This window comes from Purpureocillium lilacinum, assembly GCF_023168085.1.
Source record: "Purpureocillium lilacinum CBS 284.36 DNA, scaffold_4, whole genome shotgun sequence".
NCBI classification, from domain to species: domain Eukaryota; kingdom Fungi; phylum Ascomycota; class Sordariomycetes; order Hypocreales; family Ophiocordycipitaceae; genus Purpureocillium; species Purpureocillium lilacinum.
In genome coordinates this window covers 2,588,042-2,610,089 of record NW_027072114.1, presented here as the reverse complement: position 1 = coordinate 2,610,089, position 22,048 = coordinate 2,588,042, and the positions used below count along the sequence as shown (strand labels likewise).

The 22,048-nt window shown below is 57.4% G+C and overlaps 5 protein-coding genes across 5 annotated transcripts; 2 read left to right on the top strand and 3 right to left on the bottom strand.

Moving 5' to 3' along the window:
• Nucleotides 1-978: 978 nt before the first annotated feature.
• PLICBS_005968 (ubiquitin-conjugating enzyme E2 6) lies at nucleotides 979-1,889 on the bottom strand (the record flags this gene model as incomplete). The annotated part of the gene is made up of 3 exons (XM_018319707.2): nucleotides 979-1,669; nucleotides 1,726-1,805; nucleotides 1,863-1,889. 3 exons carry the CDS (start codon nucleotides 1,887-1,889, stop codon nucleotides 979-981), a joined length of 798 nt encoding a protein of 265 aa, XP_018182181.1.
• A 484-nt stretch (nucleotides 1,890-2,373) lies between these two features.
• On the top strand, nucleotides 2,374-4,109 carry PLICBS_005967 (uncharacterized protein; the record flags this gene model as incomplete). The annotated part of the gene is made up of 4 exons (XM_065600828.1): nucleotides 2,374-2,406; nucleotides 2,460-2,585; nucleotides 2,638-2,824; nucleotides 2,875-4,109. 4 exons carry the CDS (start codon nucleotides 2,374-2,376, stop codon nucleotides 4,107-4,109), a joined length of 1,581 nt encoding a protein of 526 aa, XP_065456900.1.
• Nucleotides 4,110-4,196: 87 nt separating this feature from the next.
• Nucleotides 4,197-5,546, bottom strand: PLICBS_005966 (uncharacterized protein; the record flags this gene model as incomplete). Its single annotated transcript, XM_018319705.2, has 1 exon — nucleotides 4,197-5,546. One exon carries the CDS (start codon nucleotides 5,544-5,546, stop codon nucleotides 4,197-4,199), a length of 1,350 nt encoding a protein of 449 aa, XP_018182179.2.
• Nucleotides 5,547-9,203: 3,657 nt separating this feature from the next.
• PLICBS_005965 (ZEB2-regulated ABC transporter 1) lies at nucleotides 9,204-14,199 on the top strand (the record flags this gene model as incomplete). Its single annotated transcript, XM_018319703.2, has 4 exons — nucleotides 9,204-9,930; nucleotides 10,201-11,240; nucleotides 11,301-13,752; nucleotides 13,814-14,199. The coding sequence occupies 4 exons, from the start codon at nucleotides 9,204-9,206 to the stop codon at nucleotides 14,197-14,199; spliced, it is 4,605 nt and encodes a 1,534-aa protein (XP_018182177.2).
• Nucleotides 14,200-14,852: 653 nt separating this feature from the next.
• On the bottom strand, nucleotides 14,853-15,897 carry PLICBS_005964 (uncharacterized protein; the record flags this gene model as incomplete). The annotated part of the gene is made up of 2 exons (XM_018319702.2): nucleotides 14,853-15,700; nucleotides 15,753-15,897. The coding sequence occupies 2 exons, from the start codon at nucleotides 15,895-15,897 to the stop codon at nucleotides 14,853-14,855; spliced, it is 993 nt and encodes a 330-aa protein (XP_018182176.2).
• Between the last annotated feature and the right edge of the window lie 6,151 nt (nucleotides 15,898-22,048).

Sequence of the window (22,048 nt, the reverse complement as noted above, 5' to 3'; positions counted from 1 at the left end):
GTCAAAAGTCGGTCGCTGGGCGTGGGTCGAGGTCAGGAATCAGGATAGCGGAAGTCGGCGGCTGTGGGGTTGTCGTTTTGTGTGGGTGTGCGGGCGGAGCTGGCTCTAGAGCTTTCGATGCCAACGCTCCCGCCAGCCCATGGCAAACGCACTGGCACTCTAAGCGCCTAGCACAAGGGGCATTGAGGCCGGCATTCCAAATCCGAAGTATGGGTATTGACACCTCTGAGGGCTACCTTGGGGTCACTCGTAGATGGAAGGCCCCGCCGAGGGGCTGACGTGACGGCTGCTTGTACTGAATGGTGCTTCCTCCGGGCTCAGTGTCAAGAGATGGATGCAACGCCTGAGGTGAGGCTCTCACTGCCCGCATCGGTATTGCGCTGCAAATAGGGGACGCCTCCACTGCGTCACAATTTTCTCCCACACCCTCCAGGCTCCCGTCCTTCAGAACCGGGCACTAAGACAGCTGGGCCGCCAGATGCTTCCCGCGAAGCTTCCGCCAACATCGCTGAAACAGCCCAACCCCAGCAGATCCTTACCGCCAACCGGGTGATATTCGGCAGCAGGCCCCCCGCCCCTTCCCCGTGCGAGGGACCAGCCAGGCCTTGTGAGTGCTACCCGACACTCGTCACTTGTGTTCCCCTGGTGCCGCTTCTCCGCCTTCGATCTCTTGGTTCGCGGTGCGCACTCGGCGCACGGAGGTCACATAAACTTTGTTTAGAGGATTTCCGGTCTTCGCATTCTTGCAGGCTCTGGCAGCTAGTCGAGACATGACCATGATATCGCGACGAGGAGTCGAACCTTTTGTAAGTTCTGCCAACTCACGCTCTTCAGACATCACGGAGGCATTTCGGAAGTTTAGACCCGAGTCTGCCCGTGTATTGCACCGGACCAATGCAGCACCCCGATAAAGAAAAACTGACGCCCAACATTTCCAAATGCAACGCTTAGAATTCTCGATCGTACCCGCCCCGCGCATTATGCAAGGCCCTCGCCGTGCACGAGCCTCGAAATAAGGACGTAGATGAACACGAGACCTCCTGCGACAAGCAGTTTGTTTCGGTATACCCAGCCGCGGCCTGCGTCCCGTTGTTGCACCACGGCATCCACCACGGCTTGGGCTTGGTTGCCGCTTGAGCCCGCAATACCCAGCTGAGGCCCGCATGATGAGCCGTTGTCTCCATCCAAGCGGGTGCCCGTCGCGGGATCCAGCTTGCTCTTCTTGATCCACTCCCAGTTCTCCGCGTCCACTTCCGGCCACTCCGCCCGGAACTTGGCTCCTCCGTCGCCCGCCTTGACGTTACCTTTCTGCGCGGTATTCTTGACGTGAGAGCCGCCCCCAGTGGAGTTCCACCACCGCGACTTGGAAGCAAGGTATTTTCTCTCGGCGGCGCTCGTGGACACAGACCCCGTAGTCATCTCGTCGCTCGTCATAAAGGAGAGTAGGCCAATGAGAATGGTTGAGACCTCCCACGCTGGGTTGAATGACTTCGGGTGGAAATCGGAGATGGAAAGACATAGTCGCGTCGAAGGCTGGAAGCGGCCCGACGGGGTGTGCATACGAATAGCCGGTGGTGCAAATGGGTAGTTGGGAGGGAACATCAGTGTGCCCCAATACTGTCCGCCATGGTAAGGCGTGTCCTCGGGACCGGTGATGACATAATGCCACCTGTGCCAACTTGTCAGATAACTTGCACATCATGATAGAAAGCAGCGCGTGCATACTCTAGGATGTTGGACTCGGACGGATGGGCAGTGATGTAAGGTGGCGGATTCTCCGAGATTGTCTTGTACTCGCGGGTCAACTGCGAAAGTGGTCAGCGGAGGTTTCATGACGCAATCATAAAGCATTCTAGACGTACCCGCTTCTGCGCTGCCTTGGTTGCCATTGCGACTGGCGGAGTGGATGATGTCGCGTGTTGGCTCGCTCAAGGACGGATCACGAGTTCGCCCAAGGAGGCTCGTGGGTCGCGCAAGGGAATGAAGCGCCGTTTGAGCGAACCAATAATGCTAAATCTTGAACACCGCTGCAAAACGCTGGAAAGAGCACAAGCGACGGAGAGGCGGGGGCCGTAGTGTCGTTCTGGGCCTGGAGATGGGTTGAGAAAGAGAAGGCGAGTTTGGGGACAACGTCGTCAGCGACATCGACGGATACGGAGATGGTCGGAGTGGGACCCGTTCTGACGCCCGTGGCTGAGCTGAGCACGCACTAGCCACACGGGCTATGCCTAGGCACGCTATTGACGCGACATGCGCCACAGGAGCCACTTCATTGAGCTCTTGCAACGTCCCGACCTTTGCCGGCTCGAATCATTCCTTGAGCAACGCCAGAAACCGTCCCGCGGCCAGCAGCCGTGGTGCATCAACCCCAGAATGGCGGCAGACGCGAACCCGCCCACGGCGCAAGTAAGCACATATGCAGGCAAACCCGTTGGTCCGACTCAATTGCTCATCTTTAGAAGGCTGGGGCGGCTACGTTCGACAAGCTCCAGTCCAACACGCAAGATGTCCTGAACCATGCACGGTCGACGCCTGAGTTCCAGAATGCGGAACAAGAGGCAAAGGAACGCAGGATTGCGCAAATGGTACGAGAATAGGCTGTCTCTAGCCGTGACGCGGCCGGCTAATGTCCAGCAGATGGCAGACCAGATGTCCATGCCCATGTCAGTTAGCGAGGTAAACGTCACTGGCGCAAAGAACATCCGACGCGGATTCCTTGACCCAATATTCAGCCCGCTGCTCGCGGATAGCCTAAACTCGCCAAAGACTGTTGGGGATGTGCTTTCCAAACTGCAAGTCGCCAGCGCAAAGCTCTCCGCGCTGCGTATGTCTCGTCCACTTGATCACCTTCTGTTTCGCGGCTGACCAATGCAGAAATCTTGCGAGAGCCCCCCGAGGTATATCTCTCTCAGTCTAGTCAGGTCGATCCGTCCACAACCCCGTCGGATGTCAGTGTCTCCGTCGGCCTTCGAGAACTCCCCCGATTTAAGCTACAGACCGGTACAGATGTGGGAAACGGTGAAGGCTCCGCATACGGCTCGCTGCTATGGCGCAACATGTTCGGTGGGGCAGAGATGCTCACGTTGAATGCCAAAGCTGGCACACGCACGAGGTCAGCCTACAGTGCCAACCTAAGCGCTCCAGTGCTGAGTGATCCGGACATGCGAATCGCACTGGAAGGACTGGCATCGGCGGCGGAGAAGCCTTGGGCGTCCCATGAGGAAGTCGTCAAGGGAGGATCATTACGATTCTCTTGGCTGAATGCCCTGAGGGACTCGCATTCGATCGAGTACTCGGGGGCTTGGCGACAAGTCACTGGCTTGTCGCAAAGCGCCAGCCCGACTGTGCGACAGGACACTGGCGACACAGTCAAAAGTGCAATCAAGCACACCTTTCACAGAGAAAGACGCGACAATCCACAACTACCGCAAGATGGATACATGCTGCGGTCCATGCTGGAGGTTGCAGGTTTTGGTCCTCTGGGGGGAGACGTCGCATTCTCCAAGGGCGAACTGGAGATGAGTGGCGCAATCCCGATCCCCCTGCCCGGATCGAAAGAGCGAACAGGGATCTCCATTGGTGCTGGCTTCAGAACGGGAATGCTATGGCCTCTGCCTCTGGGATACAACTTGGCTGGCAAGGCACTTCCAAGTCGCATCAATGACCGCTTTCTGCTTGGTGGTCCCACCGATGTCCGTGGATTTAAGCTTGGTGGATTGGGACCTCATGACGGCCAAGATTCTGTTGGCGGGGACCTGTTTGCCGCAGGGAGTGTTAATGTGCTTCTCCCGCTGCCTTACAAGGGCCCAGACTCCGGCCTACGGTTCCAGGTATTTGCCAATGCTGGCCGGTTGGTTGCTCTCCAAGACGAGGGAAGATCGAAGAAACTAGACCCCCAGGGCATGCGTCCCGGGGCCGTGGGCAAGGGCATGTTCCGCGCTTTCAAGGACCTCGCAAGTGGCGCTCCTACCATGGCAGCGGGGGTGGGTCTCGTCTACGCACATCCTGTGGCTAGGTTTGAACTGAACTTCAGCCTTCCACTGGTGCTCAGGAGAGGCGAGGTCGGAACCAAGGGACTCCAGCTTGGAGTGGGAATTAACTTCCTGTAAGAGTATCGATAGATAGAGCTGGCCTGCACAGAACAGTAATTAGACGCATTGGAATCATGGAGGCCCTGTCTTAATCTACCCGTTGCCTCAACCCCCCAGGCTGACCCAATATGAAGTCCAGTCTGCGTCTTCATACACGCTTCGTGGCGCCGCACGAAACGCCATGAACATCAAAACAAACGTGACAAGCCTCAGAGCGAGGTATGGTGTCGCTATGACTATACGCAGAGGCTTCTTGAAAGAACCATACCAGCCGGGGCTCGAATACCAAGATTCTGGCAGTATCGGGTTCAAAACGGGGAGTGACGCCAACGCCCACGAGCCGATAACAGACACCCTCCATAGCCACGCCTCTGCCACCGACGGGAAGTGATAGTTCCACGCCGCAATGTGAACAGCCGAGAACAAGGCAACTACGGCGAGACCCGCGCCGAGCCGAGCCACCTGTCCCTTAGACCACGGGTCCTCCCGCTTCGGCGTCCTCGAAACCTCCTTCCGTGGGATGACGGCCGCCGGTATGGACACGGTGAAGGCCTCCTCCAAGCCTTGTGGTTTGGCGAACCACATGGCGTAGAGAACAATGCCACATAACACGTATGCGACAGTGACAATCTCGAGCAGGGACAAGCTGGTGCCGACAACCAGGCGAAATATGACATTGGCAGCGAACCATAGAGCCTGGCCGACGGCGATCACTTTAACCATGGCGTCGGTTTTGGCGCGCTTGTTGATGTCCTTTTTGGAAGGGAACATGTCGAAAGTGACCCGATGAGATTCACCCGTTTCCTTGCAGGCAGCTGCAGGGTTGTTTGTTTGTTGGCTTCCGGCTTCCTTCCCTTGGGGCGACTTCTGACCTGCTTCCTCAGAGACGTGGTCGATCTCATTACCTTTCTTGATGAGGTCCATGAGAACGTCCAAGGTCAGACGATTTGGCTCGATCTTCTCTTCATCGTCAGAATCTGAAGAATTCCTTATTGACGGGGCTTTCGGCAGCGCTTGTTGCTCGAGCTCGGTGGTCTCGTCCTGTTTCTCGGTCTTCCGATTGCCAGCTTGCCCCTCCTGTGCGGCAGAATTGGTGGCCGATATCTCGGATTCATTGATCCCCTGATCACATATGACGCCGCCCATGAGTACCAGAAACGATTGCTTGAGGGACCATTCCCTCCACCCAGGCTGTTTGCGTATCTCATTACGCCAATGCATCGCCGTGGCCCACTCTTTTGCTGCAATGGCGACGCCCGCTTCAGGAAGCAACAGGCACGCGATGAACATGGCGATGCGAACCGTGAGTCCCGTGTCGAAAAGGTCGAGATGCAGAGATGCCCACATGGACAAGACGATGGTCGTGAAGCAGCTCCATAGAATGCCAATCGTGCCACGGCCGCAGTTGGGCTCGGACTGGAAGCCTACAAGGTCAGAGGAGTTTGCAGCAGACATGGCAAGCGCAAGCCAGCCTCCCGACGTCGTGGGAGCAACTGTGGTGATATGGGCGAAAAGCACCTGGGCGTAGCCTGAAGGATTTGTCGTGAGCAGCCGCGACGGGGTCAAATTAGGGAAAACCTGTCAGCCGCTCACCGGCTGGCGTGGGCCCTGCCAATTTTGTCGGTGAGACTGTGAGACCAGTCTTCATCACATCATATGGCTGGCACAATTATCCAGGGCAAAAATCGCACGTCTGGCGCGGCAACAGCAGTCGGAGTATGTGACGGCCTCAACTTCTCATTTACGCATTGCACTCTGCTTGGTGAGCACCACAAGGCTACCTACGATAAACACGACAATTCGCCGCGTGACGGCATCTGATCAAGGACGACAGACGGCCTCTTGTATATGGGGATGGATATGCGAGATGCCAGCGATCTTCGAAGCATTTTTCGCAAGGCTGAATGCAGTTCTCGGGCCGGGCCGCCAAGTGCAGGCCGGCGAAGCTGATGGGAGAATATACGAAGTAGGAGTAGGGCACAAATACTCTTGTCATCCACCAGCCACGCGGGCCAGGCCATTCACTGGTCACACAACGGTCTCCAAACAACATCACCCGGCAGCCGCGTCCATTCCTGCAATGCTCTCGTCAACGCCGGGCGAGAAGCATTCGGAACCAGCAGAGGCATCACCTCGCTCAAAGCACTTATCTCAACTGTTGCACATACGAAGTCAAAGGAACAACCTCTTGAAGCGTATCTCTCGTGCTCCACGTGTCGCCCCATGGTGGGAAATACGAAGCAGCACTTGGATGGGCCTTCTTCAGGCGTGTGAGGAAATGAGCATGTGGTTACTGTGGCAGAGCGTCAGCTTACCCACCCTGCGCAAATGAGGCAGATTAAAAAGGATAGATGATCCGCCAACCGCGTGCGTGCATGCATGCATGCATGCATGGCGTAAGCGGAAGCTTGGCGTTGGTCCTGCAACCCGTGCCGGTGCTTGTTGTTTTGGAACAACTTGTCGGGGTACGCACGCGATGTTGATGGCGCGGATTCTAACTTCTGACACAGGCGGGCGCCGTTATCCGGCTCACAGCCGCTGACCGAGCGCCCGGATGCGGCGCGCACCTGGCGTCGGGATGGCTCGCACACGCTGTGGCCCGGGGTCTGGGGTATTCTTCGCAACCCGTCGAAGTTCCAACGGGCCATCGTACTGCAGGCCAGTGGCCGCACAGGGCCGAACAACCATGCGGAGCGGAGCGGATTTTGCGGAACTGCGACAGGATGCTTTGGAGCTACATACAATGGGCCAATGTTCTTCCCCATACGTACCGGTGACAGGGTTCTCGGGAACGGAAAAAGGGTTCATTCAGGATCCCAAACGTGGACCCTTGCCGCCAAGCCTCGGGCGCATTCGTGCCTTTGCGATTTCAAGTTCGAAACTACGTGCCGTTCTGCGTTTGACTGTCGAGCGACCAGGCTGGATTCACCTTGATTGGGATGATCAGAACCTTGTGAGTCTTTATATAACACGCTCTCGCATACTGCATGTTTCAGCTCTTGGAACGATACAGTCGTGTTTCGGTTGCACGACAGCAGTGGTACCAAGCCAGGTAGGTGCTTATTGTTGACGTGGGGTACGCTGGCGGGCATGACTGAAGCAGCCAACTATTGCGCCTGATTGAGAGCCGTCCCTTACAACCGGGATAATAGTGGCGGTGACGTGTGAACAACTTGCATGTGCCTTGTTCGGGCTCTTGGAGCATGGCGAACCTGTGTGACGTGTGTATGGCGCCGAGACCAGGACCGGCGTGAGCCCGATTCAGAGCTCATAGTGAACAACGCAAGAGTCAGTCCCGGGTCATGGCTGGTCTGCTTCACTCTTGACCGATGATACGAATACGCGTGGCCCGTACTCCGCACAATCAAACGCAAACGCGATGAAGATGAAGTTCTGCGGAGCCCAATCCACTCTCGCGGCCGCCAGCATGTCACGAAAGCTGGACGACAGGCGCCTGCATTGCCAAATTGTGCTACATAGCCGAACCGACACAAGCATCCGACAAAGCACACCCGTGCACTGGGAGAGTACGTACTCGCACACGGCGCCACCCTGCTCAAGATTTTAGCGCTTTGGGCTCGCGTGTGGGCTGCGGGATGGCGTTGATGGGGATGGTGGGGGCGGGCTGTCGGGTTGCTCCAAGACCCCGACGCTGGCCCTGCCAGCCGCGTTCGTATGGATCCGCGGGGCGTGGCCAGGGCGTCTTGGCCTCCGAAAACATGGCCGCGACTGGCCCACTGCGCCAGACCTGTGATTCATGATGAGTCTCACCGGCTTCCGAGCAGAAAATATTGCTGCAAACGTGGGGACGTGCCGTTGAGATAGGACGGTTGTCTGAGGGGGGGCAATGCGGTATCACGGCTGAACTTTGATGACGCGAGAGTATGTACGAGTACAGGGCGAGGATGCACTCGGGAATGCCCATGCGACTTCACCTTTCTTTGCGCCGGCAACAAGACTACTGCACGAAGCACACACGTCGCTTGACATGTCATTGTGCTGGTGCAAAGGGTGCCAGTGACTCGTGCGAGGATCAAACATGCCCCACGGTCCGACTCAGCATACCTATCCCATGTGCCCAGGCATCCGGGGGATGGACGGGCGGAAAGGAGACCGTGAGGATCAAAACGAAGCCTCGTCCGGCAGCCGCCTCCGTCACTGTCGACCAAGGTGGCGGAGTTCCACAACAAGCACGAGCCCCCCGGGCCCCCTAGGAACCACACCTTAAAAGTAACATGAGCGGGTCTTCCGATCCCTTGCCTCACACGCGCAATCCACTAAACTTTAGGTTCAGAATGCCGGTGCCTCGGGGTGGGCGAGCGGTGCGGCGACGGCCACACAGCGCGGGCCAGACAGCAGGAGGAAGCAAACGGTAGGGCAACGCTGGCCGGCGTCCCCTGTGCACAATTTTCTTGGCCGGGAGGTTGCCGGGATCTCGCCATCCGTGGACGCTCGCCCCCACTCGGCGCCGCTGGGAGCCGCTAGGCTGGAGAAGCTGCGCCTGCGCCCGCTGTCCAGCACTCGCTAAATTTCCGCCACGGGCGCGCGATGCGTGCCTCGTCCGCCTGCGTGAGTCGGCGTCGCATGGCGACCGATGGCACAGGAGGGTGAAATCGGCCCCGAAAGGGTGCCATGCAGCGTTTTGGTTGGCGAGAGTCGGCCTGGTGTTCTCGGGGTCCCGGGGACTTTGCCCGACTGTACTTAGCCGCACCTCAGTGTGTGCGTATGTCCGTAAGGTAGCACCTCTGTGGCCGCTTGTCCCTGAGCGCCCACCGTCTGTCATCCTTGATTCCAGATCGGGTTTGCTACTTTATCATCATCCCCCCTCCTTCCCGTCACGTCCTCCGTCGTGCACTCGTGTGGCCTACTTGAAGCCTGTCTGTCCACCCCCACGTCGCGCCCCGGCTGAAACAAGATAGCTGGTACCCGTCGCGCACCTGGCGGCTTTGGTAGGCATCCGTGTTACACCTTGAGTGTGCTGAGGCTGACGCGAAACCAGTGAGGTCCCGAGGGAACAATCTTTTCTCCCACGACAACTCCAGCCCACGCCAGCCGCATTGCCCGTCGCAGAATCATTCACTCGCGCGCGCGCGAGCGTGCACCGCCGCAGCAATGTACGGCATCAATGCGAATTACGATTCCACGGCCGCCACGACCGGCGTGCCCATTAACTCCCGACACGATGCGCACGAGGAGGAGCTCGAGGCCGCCGCGGCGCAGAGCACCGACCCGACCAAGACGCAGGCTACCTCCATCACCGAGGCCGGCGGCAACGACGAAAAGCCTGGCTCTTCCCCCAACTCGCTGAGCAAGGACGAGGACGATGACTCGGCAGAGGCGGAGATGGTGCGCCGCACTTCCGTCGTGCAGGCCCTTGCGCGCTCGTACTCGCGAGCCTCTGCCGCAGGACCTGGCGGCGCTGGAGGCGAGAATCCGTTCTTCGCCGAGGAAGACTCGCCCCTGAACCCAAATTCGGCAAACTTCAGCGGTCGCGAGTGGGCCAAGGCCATCGTCGAGCTCGTGTCGCAGGATGGCGCCGGGTTTCGCTCGTCGGGCGTCTGCTTCCAGAACCTCAATGTCCACGGCTTTGGCGCGTCGACCGATTACCAAAAAGACGTGGCCAATGTTTGGCTGTCCCTCGCGGCTACTGCGCGCCAACTCACGGGCTCTGGTCGCCAGCGGATCGACATTCTGCGTCAGTTTGACGGCCTGGTACACAAGGGCGAAATGCTGGTGGTCTTGGGCCCGCCCGGATCCGGCTGCTCCACGTTCCTCAAGACCATTGCTGGAGAAATGAACGGCATTTTCGTCGACGACGGCTCGTATTTCAATTACCAAGGTGAGTTAGATTCAATTGCAGCGATCATCTTCAATTGCACATGTCGTTGAGCCCATGTTCATCTGGGGTTGAGATCGGGACGGAATTTGCCGTCTCGGTCTGTGTGCCCCAGATCTGCGGGAACCTGCTGAAGAAACGTGGGTGGGCGGGCCAACTGTGGGACAGGGCGACGGAACATGCCGTGCGCTACACGCCAGGCCAAACAATCACTTACACACAATACCCCGGATGCCACGGATCATTGGCTGACATGGTTTACCAATCGATTAGGTATTGGCGCCAAGGAGATGCATTCGAATCATCGTGGCGAGGCAATTTACACCGCCGAGGTGGATGTGCATTTCCCCATGTTGACTGTTGGCGATACCCTCACTTTTGCCGCTCGTGCCCGCCAGCCCCGCCAGCTGCCCCAGGGTCTCAACAAGAATGACTTCGCCGCCCATCTCCGCGACGTGGTTATGGCCATGTTTGGCATTTCGCACACCGTCAACACGCGCGTTGGCAATGAGTACGTGCGAGGCGTCTCAGGTGGTGAGCGCAAGCGTGTCACTATTTCTGAGGCTGCCCTATCCGGCGCGCCCCTGCAATGCTGGGACAACTCTACCCGTGGCCTCGATTCTGCCAACGCCATCGAGTTCTGCAGGACCCTTCGTCTGCAGACGGAGCTTTTCAGCAGCACTGCCTGCGTGTCTATTTACCAGGCACCGCAAAGCGCCTATGATCTCTTCGATAAGACCGTTGTCTTGTACGAAGGCCGACAGATCTTCTTCGGTCGTGCCGATGCTGCAAAGCAATATTTCATCAACCTCGGCTTCGAATGCCCTCCTCGTCAGACTACCCCCGACTTCCTTACCTCCATGACGTCTCCTCTTGAACGCATTGTTCGCTCTGGCTTTGAGGGCAAGGCTCCGCGAACGCCCGACGAGTTTGCCGCCGCGTGGAAGAACAGCGCCGAGTACAAGGCCCTGCAAGTCGAGATTGAGGACTACAAGACTGCTCACCCCATTGGCGGTCCCGATGCGGAGGCTTTCCGTGCCTCCAAGCACGCTCAGCAGGCTCGCGGTCAGCGCAAAAAGTCGCCCTACACCTTGTCATTCAGCCAACAGGTCAAGCTGTGCCTGTGGCGAGGCTGGAAGCGGTTGACTGGCGACCCCAGCTTGACTGTCGGTGCCCTTATTGGTAACTTCATCATGGCTCTTATCATCGGCAGTGTCTTCTACAATCTTGGCGACTCGACCGGCAGCTTTTTCCAGCGCGGTGCCTTGCTCTTTTTCGCATGCCTGATGAACGCCTTTGCCTCAGCCCTCGAGGTAAGACTTGATAGCCCCCACCCAGCAAAAGCGAGAACTTGAGCTAACAGCATGTCGTAGATTCTGACCCTGTATGCTCAACGGCCCATCGTTGAGAAACACAGTCGGTACGCTCTATACCACCCATCGGCAGAGGCCGTTGCATCAATGCTGTGCGACATGCCCTACAAGATTTCGAACTCGATCGTCTTCAACTTGACACTCTACTTCATGACCAACCTGCGGAGAGAGCCTGGGCCTTTCTTCTTCTTCCTGCTCATATCGTTCGTCACGGTTCTGGTCATGTCCATGATCTTCCGCACGATCGCCTCGGCCTCCCGCACCTTGTTCCAGGCGCTCGTTCCCGCCGCCATCCTGATCCTTGACCTGGTCATCTTCACCGGCTTCGTCTTGCCCAAGCGCTACATGTTGGGCTGGTGCCGATGGCTGAGCTATATCGACCCTCTTGGTTACGCGTTCGAAGCGCTCATGGTTAACGAGTTCCACGAACGCAAGTTCGAGTGCAACCAATATGTGCCCACGGCTCAAGCTCCAACTCCCGCAGCTGCGGATATGCTTTCCGAGTACGCCAACGTGGGTGGGAACAACCAAGTTTGCAGCGCCGTCGGATCTGTTCCTGGCCGATCCTATGTCTGGGGCGATGATTACGTGTATCAGCAGTTCGACTACCAGTGGAACCACAGGTGGCGAAATTTCGGCATTGTTATCGCCTTCACGGTGTTCTTCCTCATCTGCTACATGGTGGCCGCCGAATTGGTGTCCGAAAAGAAGTCCAAGGGCGAGGTTCTCGTCTACCGCCGCGGCCACAAGCCCGCCGCTGCTCGCCATGCCGAAAAGAAGCGTGACCCCGAGGCGGCCATGGCTAACATTGGACCCGTCATCACTGCTGAACGCAGCCGTGGCCAGGTTGGCAAGGAGGGCGGAATGCTCCAAGAACAGACGTCCGTGTTCCAGTGGCACGACGTCTGCTATGACATCAAGATCAAGGGTGAACCGCGCCGCATCTTGGACCATGTCGACGGCTACGTGAAGCCCGGAACCCTCACTGCCCTAATGGGCGTGTCAGGTGCCGGCAAGACTACTCTTCTGGATTGTTTGGCGGACCGCACCTCGATGGGCGTCATTACGGGCGAGATGCTGGTAGACGGTCAACCTCGTGATCGGTCCTTCCAGCGCAAGACTGGCTACGTTCAACAGCAAGATCTCCACTTGCAGACGACCACTGTTCGCGAGGCTCTCAACTTCAGCGCGCTTCTTCGCCAGCCCGCCCACGTGCCGAAGGAAGAAAAGCTAGCCTACGTCGAAGAGGTCATCAAGCTGCTGGAGATGGACGAGTATGCCGACGCTGTCGTCGGTGTTCCTGGCGAAGGTCTCAATGTCGAGCAGCGCAAGCGTCTCACTATCGGTGTAGAGCTCGCTGCTAAGCCTCCCCTGCTGCTTTTCGTCGACGAACCTACTTCCGGTCTTGACTCGCAGACATCATGGGCTATTCTGGATCTCCTCGAGAAGCTGACCAAGGCTGGGCAGGCCGTGCTTTGTACGATTCACCAGCCGTCGGCCATGCTCTTCCAACGCTTCGATCGACTCCTATTCTTGGCTAAGGGCGGCAAGACCGTCTATTTTGGTGATATTGGCGAGAACTCCCAGACCATGACAAGCTACTTCGAGCGCAACGGCGGCCACCGATGTCCTGACGAGGCCAACCCTGCCGAATGGATGCTGGAAGTGATTGGAGCCGCCCCCGGAACGACTACTGAGATCGACTGGTTCCAGACTTGGCGCGAGAGCGCCGAGTACAAGGCCGTCCAGGACGAACTCGAGAACATCAAGCGCGAAAAGCAGGGCACTGCTTCGCAGACCGAGGATGAGGATCCAGGCAGCTACCGCGAGTTTGCCGCCCCCTTCTCAGTTCAAATGAAGGAGAACCTTTTCCGTGTCTTCCAGCAGTACTGGCGAACTCCGGTTTATATCTACGCGAAGACGGCGCTCTGCACCCTCGTTGCGCTTTTCATCGGCTTCATCTTCTTCCGCGCGCCCAATTCCATTCAGGGCCTTCAGAACCAGATGTTTTCCATCTTCCAGCTTCTCACCGTCTTCGGCCAGATCGTTCAACAGTCCATGCCGCAGTTCGTCATCCAACGCTCCCTATACGAAGCTCGCGAACGCCCCTCAAAGGTCTATTCGTGGAAGGTCTTTATGCTTTCCCAGATCATTGTTGAGCTTCCCTGGAACAGCTTGATGGCCGTGCTCATGTACGTGTGCTGGTACTATCCCGTCGGACTCTACCGCAACGCAGAGCCAACCGACGCCGTCACCGAGCGTGGAGCACTCATGTTCCTCTACCTCCTGATGTTCATGCTCTTCACCGGTACCTTCTCGACGTTCATCATTGCTGGTTTCGAGACTGCAGAGGCTGGTGGCAACCTTGCCAACCTCATGTTTACGCTCTGCCTCATCTTCTGTGGTGTCCTCGCCCAGCCCAACACTCTTCCCCGCTTCTGGATCTTCATGTGTAAGTACCAATCGCCTTCTGCCTTCGCTTCGAAGCGCGCTTTTCTGACGTCGAAATCTAGATCGCGTATCGCCGTTCACATATTTGGTCAGCGGCCTGTTATCAACAGGTGTGGCTAACACGGACGTTATCTGCGCCGACAACGAGTTCCTGCATTTCTCGCCGCCTTCAGGAAAGACCTGCATCGACTACATGTCATCATACATCAAGGTCTTTGGTGGACGCCTGCAAGACAACAACGCCACCTCGGAATGCTCGTACTGCCCCATCTCCGAGACGAACAAGTTCCTGGAGGGCGTCAGCAGCAACTACGATGACAGGTGGCGCAACTTTGGCATCCTGTGGGCATTTGTCATCTTCAACATCTTTGCCGCACTCTTTGTCTACTGGCTGGCACGAATGCCCAAGAAGAACCTTGGCAACGAGAAGAAGAAGAAGAAGGAGTAGCCGTCTCGCGTCCTCCGAATCCTCTTGCATCTCTGCTACCTTTCTCGCAGCTCATACATCTCGACGAGCTCTGAACATTTCCTATACCGAAATCTGCGGCTGCGGTCATCCACACCGGGTCGCAGGTTTCGCCGTCATTTAATCTTGTTGCATTGGGTTGCGGAGTTGAAGTCTCGCCACATGGCAGTAAATGTCATAGATACGACCAGGCCTGGTCCTTTCCTACTTGTTACAAATCTCAGTTGGTACATTCATACGTACAAGATACTGGGGGTAAGATGCGAATAGAGAAGTACATAATAAAGAAAAGTAGACTTTTCGTCAAGGTCGGGAAATTGAACGCAACATGATGTGGTGATGCGCAAAACAATGAGGGTTAAGGCAGAACTGAGTGACGAAGCTGTCATGTTGCGAATACTGATCGTGTGCTCTCTCGCACGTGCTTTCTTACCCCGGCGAGTGCTTTCCAACGTCGCACACCATCTCTAACCTACCCATGGAAGCATTGTCTCTAGATGCCGAACTCGATCCATTGAAGGCGCGCTGGGACTGGGCCAAAATACTCAAACTTTAGCTGCCTGGCCGACTTATTAAGCGCATAAGCCCATGCCAAGACCGTCTTTCTTCTTCAACGCCCGCTTCCGTTTGCCAAATTACGCAGGCGTGGTGCCCAAGGCCCCAGATTCGACGAGTCGAGCAAACTCAGCCTCAGCCTCCTCGTCGGCCTTGTACAGCAGCAGGAACTTGATGCAGCGTGAATCGATCCATGGCCAGTCGCTAATACGCGTCTCCTCGTCGTAATTATAGGTTCCATCACCGCGGATGTGCTTCGCGTCCTCCTCAGGCATGTGGCTGATCTCGCCTGCTGTCCGAGAGTACTTGGCTACGCGCAGCCGCCGTTGGTGTCGAAGGCCCTCATAGGCATCGAGAACAGCACGAGCGTAGTCCTTGGGACTGCTTTGCACGCCGTCACGGCCGTCCACGTGCTCAGTCATGCGGCCGAGAAGTGTGCCCAGCACAAACCCATCCTCGGCACACATCGCGGCTCCTTGTCCGAGGTACGGCAGCATGTAATGTGCCGCATCACCCATGAGGGTTACATTGCCGCGCGACCAGAATGGCGGGTCCTGAACCTTGAGCAGCTGAAAGCGGGCTACACCTTCCGCCGTAGCCATCAATTCTTGAAGTGCGGGATCCCAATCCGCGAATCTCTCGCGCAAAAGTTCGAGGCTGTCACCATTCTCGGTCTTGGCGTTGAGGTCGTCGTCAATAACTGACACCACGAGGTTGTACACAGAGCCACCTCTGAGGCTATAGAAAACGATCTGGATGTAAGGGCCCAGCCAGAAAAGGCATTTGCCGGGATGGTTGATCGACTTTGCGGCCTCTGGTGAGAGTTTGGCGACCTGCTCCGGGGTGAACAGGGCTCGGTAGGCCAACGACTCGTCGTTTTCGGTTTCTATCGAAGGGTGCATGACCGATCTCACAACGGACTTGACTCCTGTACACACTTGTAAGACACAGGCTCAGCGAGACATGTAAAAGCGACGTACCGTCACAACCAATGATGACATCCCCATGGACGGGTTCTCCGTTGGTGAGTCGCGCCATGGGGGTATCGAAGTCGATGTCCTCGACCTCGCATCCGAACATGAACTTGACTCCTAGGCTGCAGGCCTCGGTGTATAGTACGTTCATGTAATCGACGCGATGCGCGAGTCTGTTCTTGTGATCAGTCACCCTTGTCACAGACACAGCGGAGGCAAGGAACCAACAGCCAGGGCGAGCCATATCGCTCGCTGTATTTCGTGAAATCTCGCTCATTGATGAGTTTTCCATCCGAATAGTTCATCGTTATCGTGCCTGTAGATACGCCATGCGAGGTCTTGATGAGCTGGTCCAGTAGACCTAGCTTTAGCATCACGCGAGCAGCATTGCAAGGTATTTGAATGCCGTTGCCAATCTGAAACGGGCCAGACATCTCGTCAGAAAAGGATTCGGGGACGACTTTCCGGCCCTGGCCGGCTCATCGGACGGGAGTGTACCTGGCTGTTGGAGGGATACTTCTCGATGACCGTGACCTTGACATTCTTATGACGAGCCAGCGTAATTGAGCAAGTGAGGCCAGCAACGCCAGCCCCGACGATGACAACATGTAGCCCGGGCATGACGTTTCCCCTCTTCGGCACAGGATCACGCGATCCTTCACAGATTCGCTGGTCTTTCGTATGGTCAATCGCAGAGGCAATTCGACTGATGATAAAATAGTCACTAGTAGGACAGTCGCGCGCGTAGACTAACGAGCAGCAGTACGACAAGCCATAGAAGGGCATCCCCGAGCAGTCGTATTTAAGAATTCGAGTCATCACCTGGCATCTGTAGCGGACGAACGACACAAAAACACCACGACCTGTCTATTGTTGTCCATTGCGCTGTCGCCCAACAACCCGATGGTCATGTTGCCAGACTAAAATGTACGCTTAGTGTAACATAGGCCGGCGCGCGGCCCGGTGACCTTTACTAGAATGTCTGTCATCTGTACGACCGAGCTTATGACGGAGCTTGGGCGTTGCTGCGAGCTTACGTTGCGGTGACTGGCTGTTCGCAGCTCGCGCAGGCGGCATGTATTCGCGATGTTTCACCGTCTCAAGCCGAGTGCCGTAGCTTACCCCGGAGACTACGCTTTGCTAGACCATAGGCGGGAAGCACGACGGTATGCCCGCGTCTTTGTCTCGCGCGATTCCGCTTCTGATAGCTGTGGTCGAAGAAGTCGTTTGCATCCCGGTTCAACCTTATTTATTGTGGTCCATCTGCGTGCCCGCGACATTGTTGGTTCTGTTGGCAGTATTGTTGTACGTATCGCAGCGCCAAATCGCACGGCATGATCGACGCCACCAACCGGTAATGCGCTCGGAAGTTATATGGACTTCGCAAACCGGGGCCTCAAACGCTCCCCTCTAGCGGTACAGTCGAGTCAGAACAACTACCTCGCGCTGAGAAAGCAGGGCTGTGCAGGTCTGCGGCCCTGAGAAGGATGAAGCAAGATGCACGAATGCGGCTCATGAGCCGGGGTCAACGCGGCTGATCGGAATGGAATCTTGGGATGCTGCGCTGTAAGGTATGTGAGTGTTGTGCGATCTGGCCCTGCCGTAATAACTCAAGTTGCCGTTTGCTGGTTTAGTAGAGTAGGTGAATAACTTTGACTTCGAGGCTGATCTAGTCCCGACATGCCGAGGTAGGCGTGTTATTAGCCGTCTGGTAGCACTACAACGTAGGGCGCAACTCGGCACGGGAATGTTGTAGCAGGGACGTTCTTTTGAACCGGCCGCCCAAAACGAAGTTCTGTACTGACGCTCTACGTGGTCTTGACTCTTCGTGTCCTTGTCAGAGGAGTGCCAGTGACACCAGACCAGACGCCGTCGAGTCTGCCCCGCGTCGCACGCCAGGGTCCGCCCTAGCGCGAAAGCTTGGTCTCACTCAACTGTTCGAATTGGCTCTCGAGTCTCGACGCTGAAATGGACAAAAACATGTACGACACGCAGCACTGCCCGTTAAAAAGCATAAAAGGTGCCCCCAACGTACCCCATGTTGCCGTTTGGACTCCAAGCCGTTATATACCGGGCTCCGACATTCAAGTTGGCAGCAACCGAGCATACGCGGACTGCTTCATACTGTGTCGGCGATGGCGCCGACGGGATCGCGCGAGTGGCCCTTTGGCCTTTCAAGGAACACGGCACGCCATGTCAGAGAGAATTGTTGGGCGGTCGAATGGCGCGGGCCATGACTCTCGGTGACGCCTTGCTTCATCAACGCCCCCCTTGTGGGACGTCTCGGGTTGATTGGTTCTCCGGTCTGCGCGGCGTCCAGACCCAATCAGCCAGTGTGTTCGGCACCCGAGACAGCAGTCGGCCAGTGTCTGTCAGCCTTAGGTCGCCCTTCCGCAGCCCGCCCACCTACGGCTCGAAGACTGGCAAGGGTCCCAGGCACCTTGAAATGGCGAGCCAGGACCAGTGCGCCACGCAACGGTGATGCAGAAAAGTTCGAAGCCATTCAGCAGCGAACAAGTCCAGAAGATGCAGGCTGGCATCTGCACTATAGTCAAGGTTTACATCGCACTCCTATGCTCCTTGTGCGGGTTGCAATCGCCAACCCCGGTTCACGCTGCGCCGCGAGGGATGACGCGCAGCAACTACCGAGGGCGGCGGAGACGGGTGGATGCATTCGCGGCCAGTGACGAGGCGTCCGGTTTCCGTGCTTGAGGTCGTGCTCAGGACGGTCGAGGCCCTGTGAGAGACCGTGTTGTGTAAACACAGGCCTGCGTCCGAGGCGCTCACCTCCATCGTGAAGGGATTGCTTCCCACGCGACGGTCTATTGACAAAGTCAGGACGCGACGCGCGTTTGTCGGCGCCACTCAGCCCACCATCCTGTCGAGCGGACCTGTGCCCTGTACGAGTATTGTTTGCTCGTTGAAGAAACGTGAACAGCGCCGCCCCAAACGGGGGGCTTGCAAGCCACTATTTCCACCACAGGCATCGCACAGCGCGTCCTGCCCGCTGCCGCCTGTTGACACCGCTATGGAAAGGAGGGGCAAATATGGCCAAGCATTGATCGTATCGATGCTTGTGCTTCGTGCGGGTGCTAATCGTTAGGACGCGTCGATTCCGCTGCGCGATCGTGCGGGCGAAAGGACGGTCCTATCATCACGCGACGGGATGCTACCGAACATGCGGAAGGCGTCAATGCAATCAGGTCGCTCAAGTCATTAAGCACGACACCTGGTTCATGTCGACGAAGGCATCGAGAGGAGCGCTTCACCAATTCTTGGAGTGGACATCCGCCCTTCCGTCGAGAACCGCGGACTTGCTCCCCTCGCGTGGCCACCATGACTAGCTTACTATATACACACCCCCGCTTTTGGTGCTGCTGGGTGTTTGTCCCGGCAGGCCCGCTCAGTAGCTCAGGGGAGGGTTCAGACTAAAAGGGGCTAAGCGTCAGGAACGGGCGTCTCATTGGTACGCGGAACGGAAGCGTGGCCCGCAAAACTGGCAAGCGGGGGAGAGGCTGCCGCAGCGGACTGTCATAGGGCTTCCAGTGGTTGCTTTCTCCGTGCAGCTGGTCGCCAAAAGCACGCAGCCTGCCCCTGAAATGAAAGAGACAGTCGCCCACTGGGGGAAGGAGTTTTTTTTCCTTTGCCCTTGCCCCTTGGTGGATGATACGTTGGCGAGTCGGGCTGCGGAGTTTGCAGCTGAAGCCGTTGGAAAGGAGCGATGGCGGGCCTTCCCTTTCGATCTTCGTGAAACGCTTCCTCAACCGAGCCAGGATTCGAAAGTCGCATCGGCAGCGTATTGCTTTTGCGACTGGCAAACAAAACGTCATGCTCGGCCAACACTGCCCTGGCCTCGGGAGGCAAGGAGGGGAGCATGCAGGGGAGCGCACTCTAAAGGCGACCCGAGTTCTGCACTCGGATCCACGCGGAGCCGGGTGCCTGTCTGGCTTGAGGACGCGGAACCACTGTCCCGGTACGGATGGCTGCCGCTGTGCATTTAAAACGGCATTTGCCTCGAGTCTCAAAGATGAGCCGTGTTTGGACGGCCTTGCCCGTCAAAAGAAACTCAGTGTCTCTGGATCCGGGTCTTGAAGCGTTAGGAGTCTCGTGACTGCAGATGCGTCATGTGCGCGTGTCTTCATAATAACCCTTGTCCCGCCTTGCAGCGTGAGCGGACATTCCGAGATGAGATTGGCCACGAGGGCATCCATCCGATCTGGCGACGAAGTCGGTGTTGGACGCAGGGGTGGCCGCGGACACTTTGGGCAGATGGTTGCCGACCTCTTTTCCTCTTCTTGAGCTCTAGTCTGTAGGAACGAAGCAAGCTTGCCCCAACGACCATGGCGAGAGGCGCGCCCGGCCAGTCTTGACGTTCTCATCGGAGACTGGCAGACCAGGCGGATGGATGTTTGTTTCTCCAGGTGGAGCGCGATGAGTGCATACCTCGTTGAATAAGAACGATCTCTAGCTTGACGGTGGGGGCGTACAAATGTCTCTGGCCCTGACTCGAAAGAAAAGCAACTCTTGTTTGCCACCTGCTCGAGCAGATCCTGGAATTGAGCGTCCGGAGCTGCTACCTGGCCGAGGTTCAAACGAACCTCCTTCCATGCCAGGCAATCCCCTGCGCAGTCCCTTTCAGCAACGGTATCGACGATTGGAGCTGCTTTTCGCCAGTCACAGCAGGATGGCACTGGCTTCGGCTTACGACTTCTCGGTCCCCGCGATACCAAATTCTACGCGTCTCGTCCCATGTCCGATCCTCGCATGCGCGCCTCCCAGGCAGAAAGGCTGAAAATGCTGGCACCCCCTCGCATGGATGGAAGGGTGACGGACACGGCCCGCCCGCAACACCACTGCGTCCGATCCACCACCGCTCCATGACATGACGTCGAGGACACGGGACGGGATGGGTATGGGGAAAAGAAACGAAGTCGTGACAAGTCTTCGTCGTCATTCGTCTTGATTGGCTTGGCCATGTCTGCTATTGGTTCGCACGTCTCCCTCTAGGCCCAGAGCAACCTTCTTGCCCTCCTGAGTCCTGAGCGACACACCTCCAGAAGCGACGTTGGGGCCAGCTTCAGGTGTGCTCAGTGGTGTGGCGCCAGGAAGGAACCGGTTGCGACGGAAAAGGAACACTACGGGGCCTTTGTGATGTGTCACTATAGGCCCTGAGCGCCCGCAGTGCCGTCGCGGGGAGGGTTGGGGGGCCAGCCTTGCTCCATTGGGAAGGGCACACCTTGGACAGGATGCAATAAGAAAGGAGACGGCGAGATGACAATGTCTTGTCAGCGGTGCGCTGCCGCAAAGCAATGTCGGTCCTTGAGTCGCATGTTGCACGGCAACTGCACTGCGCGGGTCACACGCGCTGAGGTGGTTCCTGTTGGACGCCACAGGCACCATGCAGCTACAGGTACATAGGTACAGTCATCTTGGAAGTGCACTCACGCTTGGGCGAAAAGGAAAGATGCCCATGGCCAGACGATAGCCTTGTTTTCCCAGTAGTATGGTGCATCCGCCGGATGATTGCGGCTGCGAGCGAAATCTGGCTGGCAGTGTGGCCTTGCCTCGATGCCCCCTGATCATTGAGGAACGCCACGCAGAGTGCGCGTCGACAAGCAAGCTTGGGCCGCCGTGGTGGCACCCGCCGGACCAGGTCAGGCAGGAGCAAAGGCACTTTGTGGTACCTCATCAGTCCTCCTTGCTTGAGCCGCGACACAGGCCAATTTAACCCGTTGGCACTACCGAGTCTGGAGTCGTACGAAAGCGGCGAGAAGGAAGCGCGGCGGCGCGGGGAATACCTCGTACGTGGTGTCGGTGCTTAAAACCCAGCTCACAGCCCGCGACGTAACGATGGCCGTGCTGACCATCGCCTTGCCCCCAATGTCGACCCTGAACACACTTGTGAACGACCTGGGTGCGGAAGCGGGCGCAAGTCGCTGTTGAGGCGCGACATGAGGGAGATGATGGGGTGGAGGGTGGTCAGGTCGCCCGTGGCACCCCTGCCGCCGGGGCAGGGGACCGAACACTCATTTCTCAGGTCACACCCCCCATATCCCGGCCACACCCCCTGGCATCAGCCAGTGGTTGTAGTGAGCTTTGGCCTCAACTGCACCACGACACAGCGGTGCTGAAGCGGTGGTAGGCACCACCACACCACTAGCCGCACAGTTCCAGCCCACCTTGCAGCGTGCTTCACCGCACCCACCCCCGAATGGAACAAGAAAAAAAAGCCTGGATCCAGGTCAACCACTCCCCCCTTCTTTAGTTCTCCGTAGTTGGCGCCCCGACGCCCAAGCTCCCAA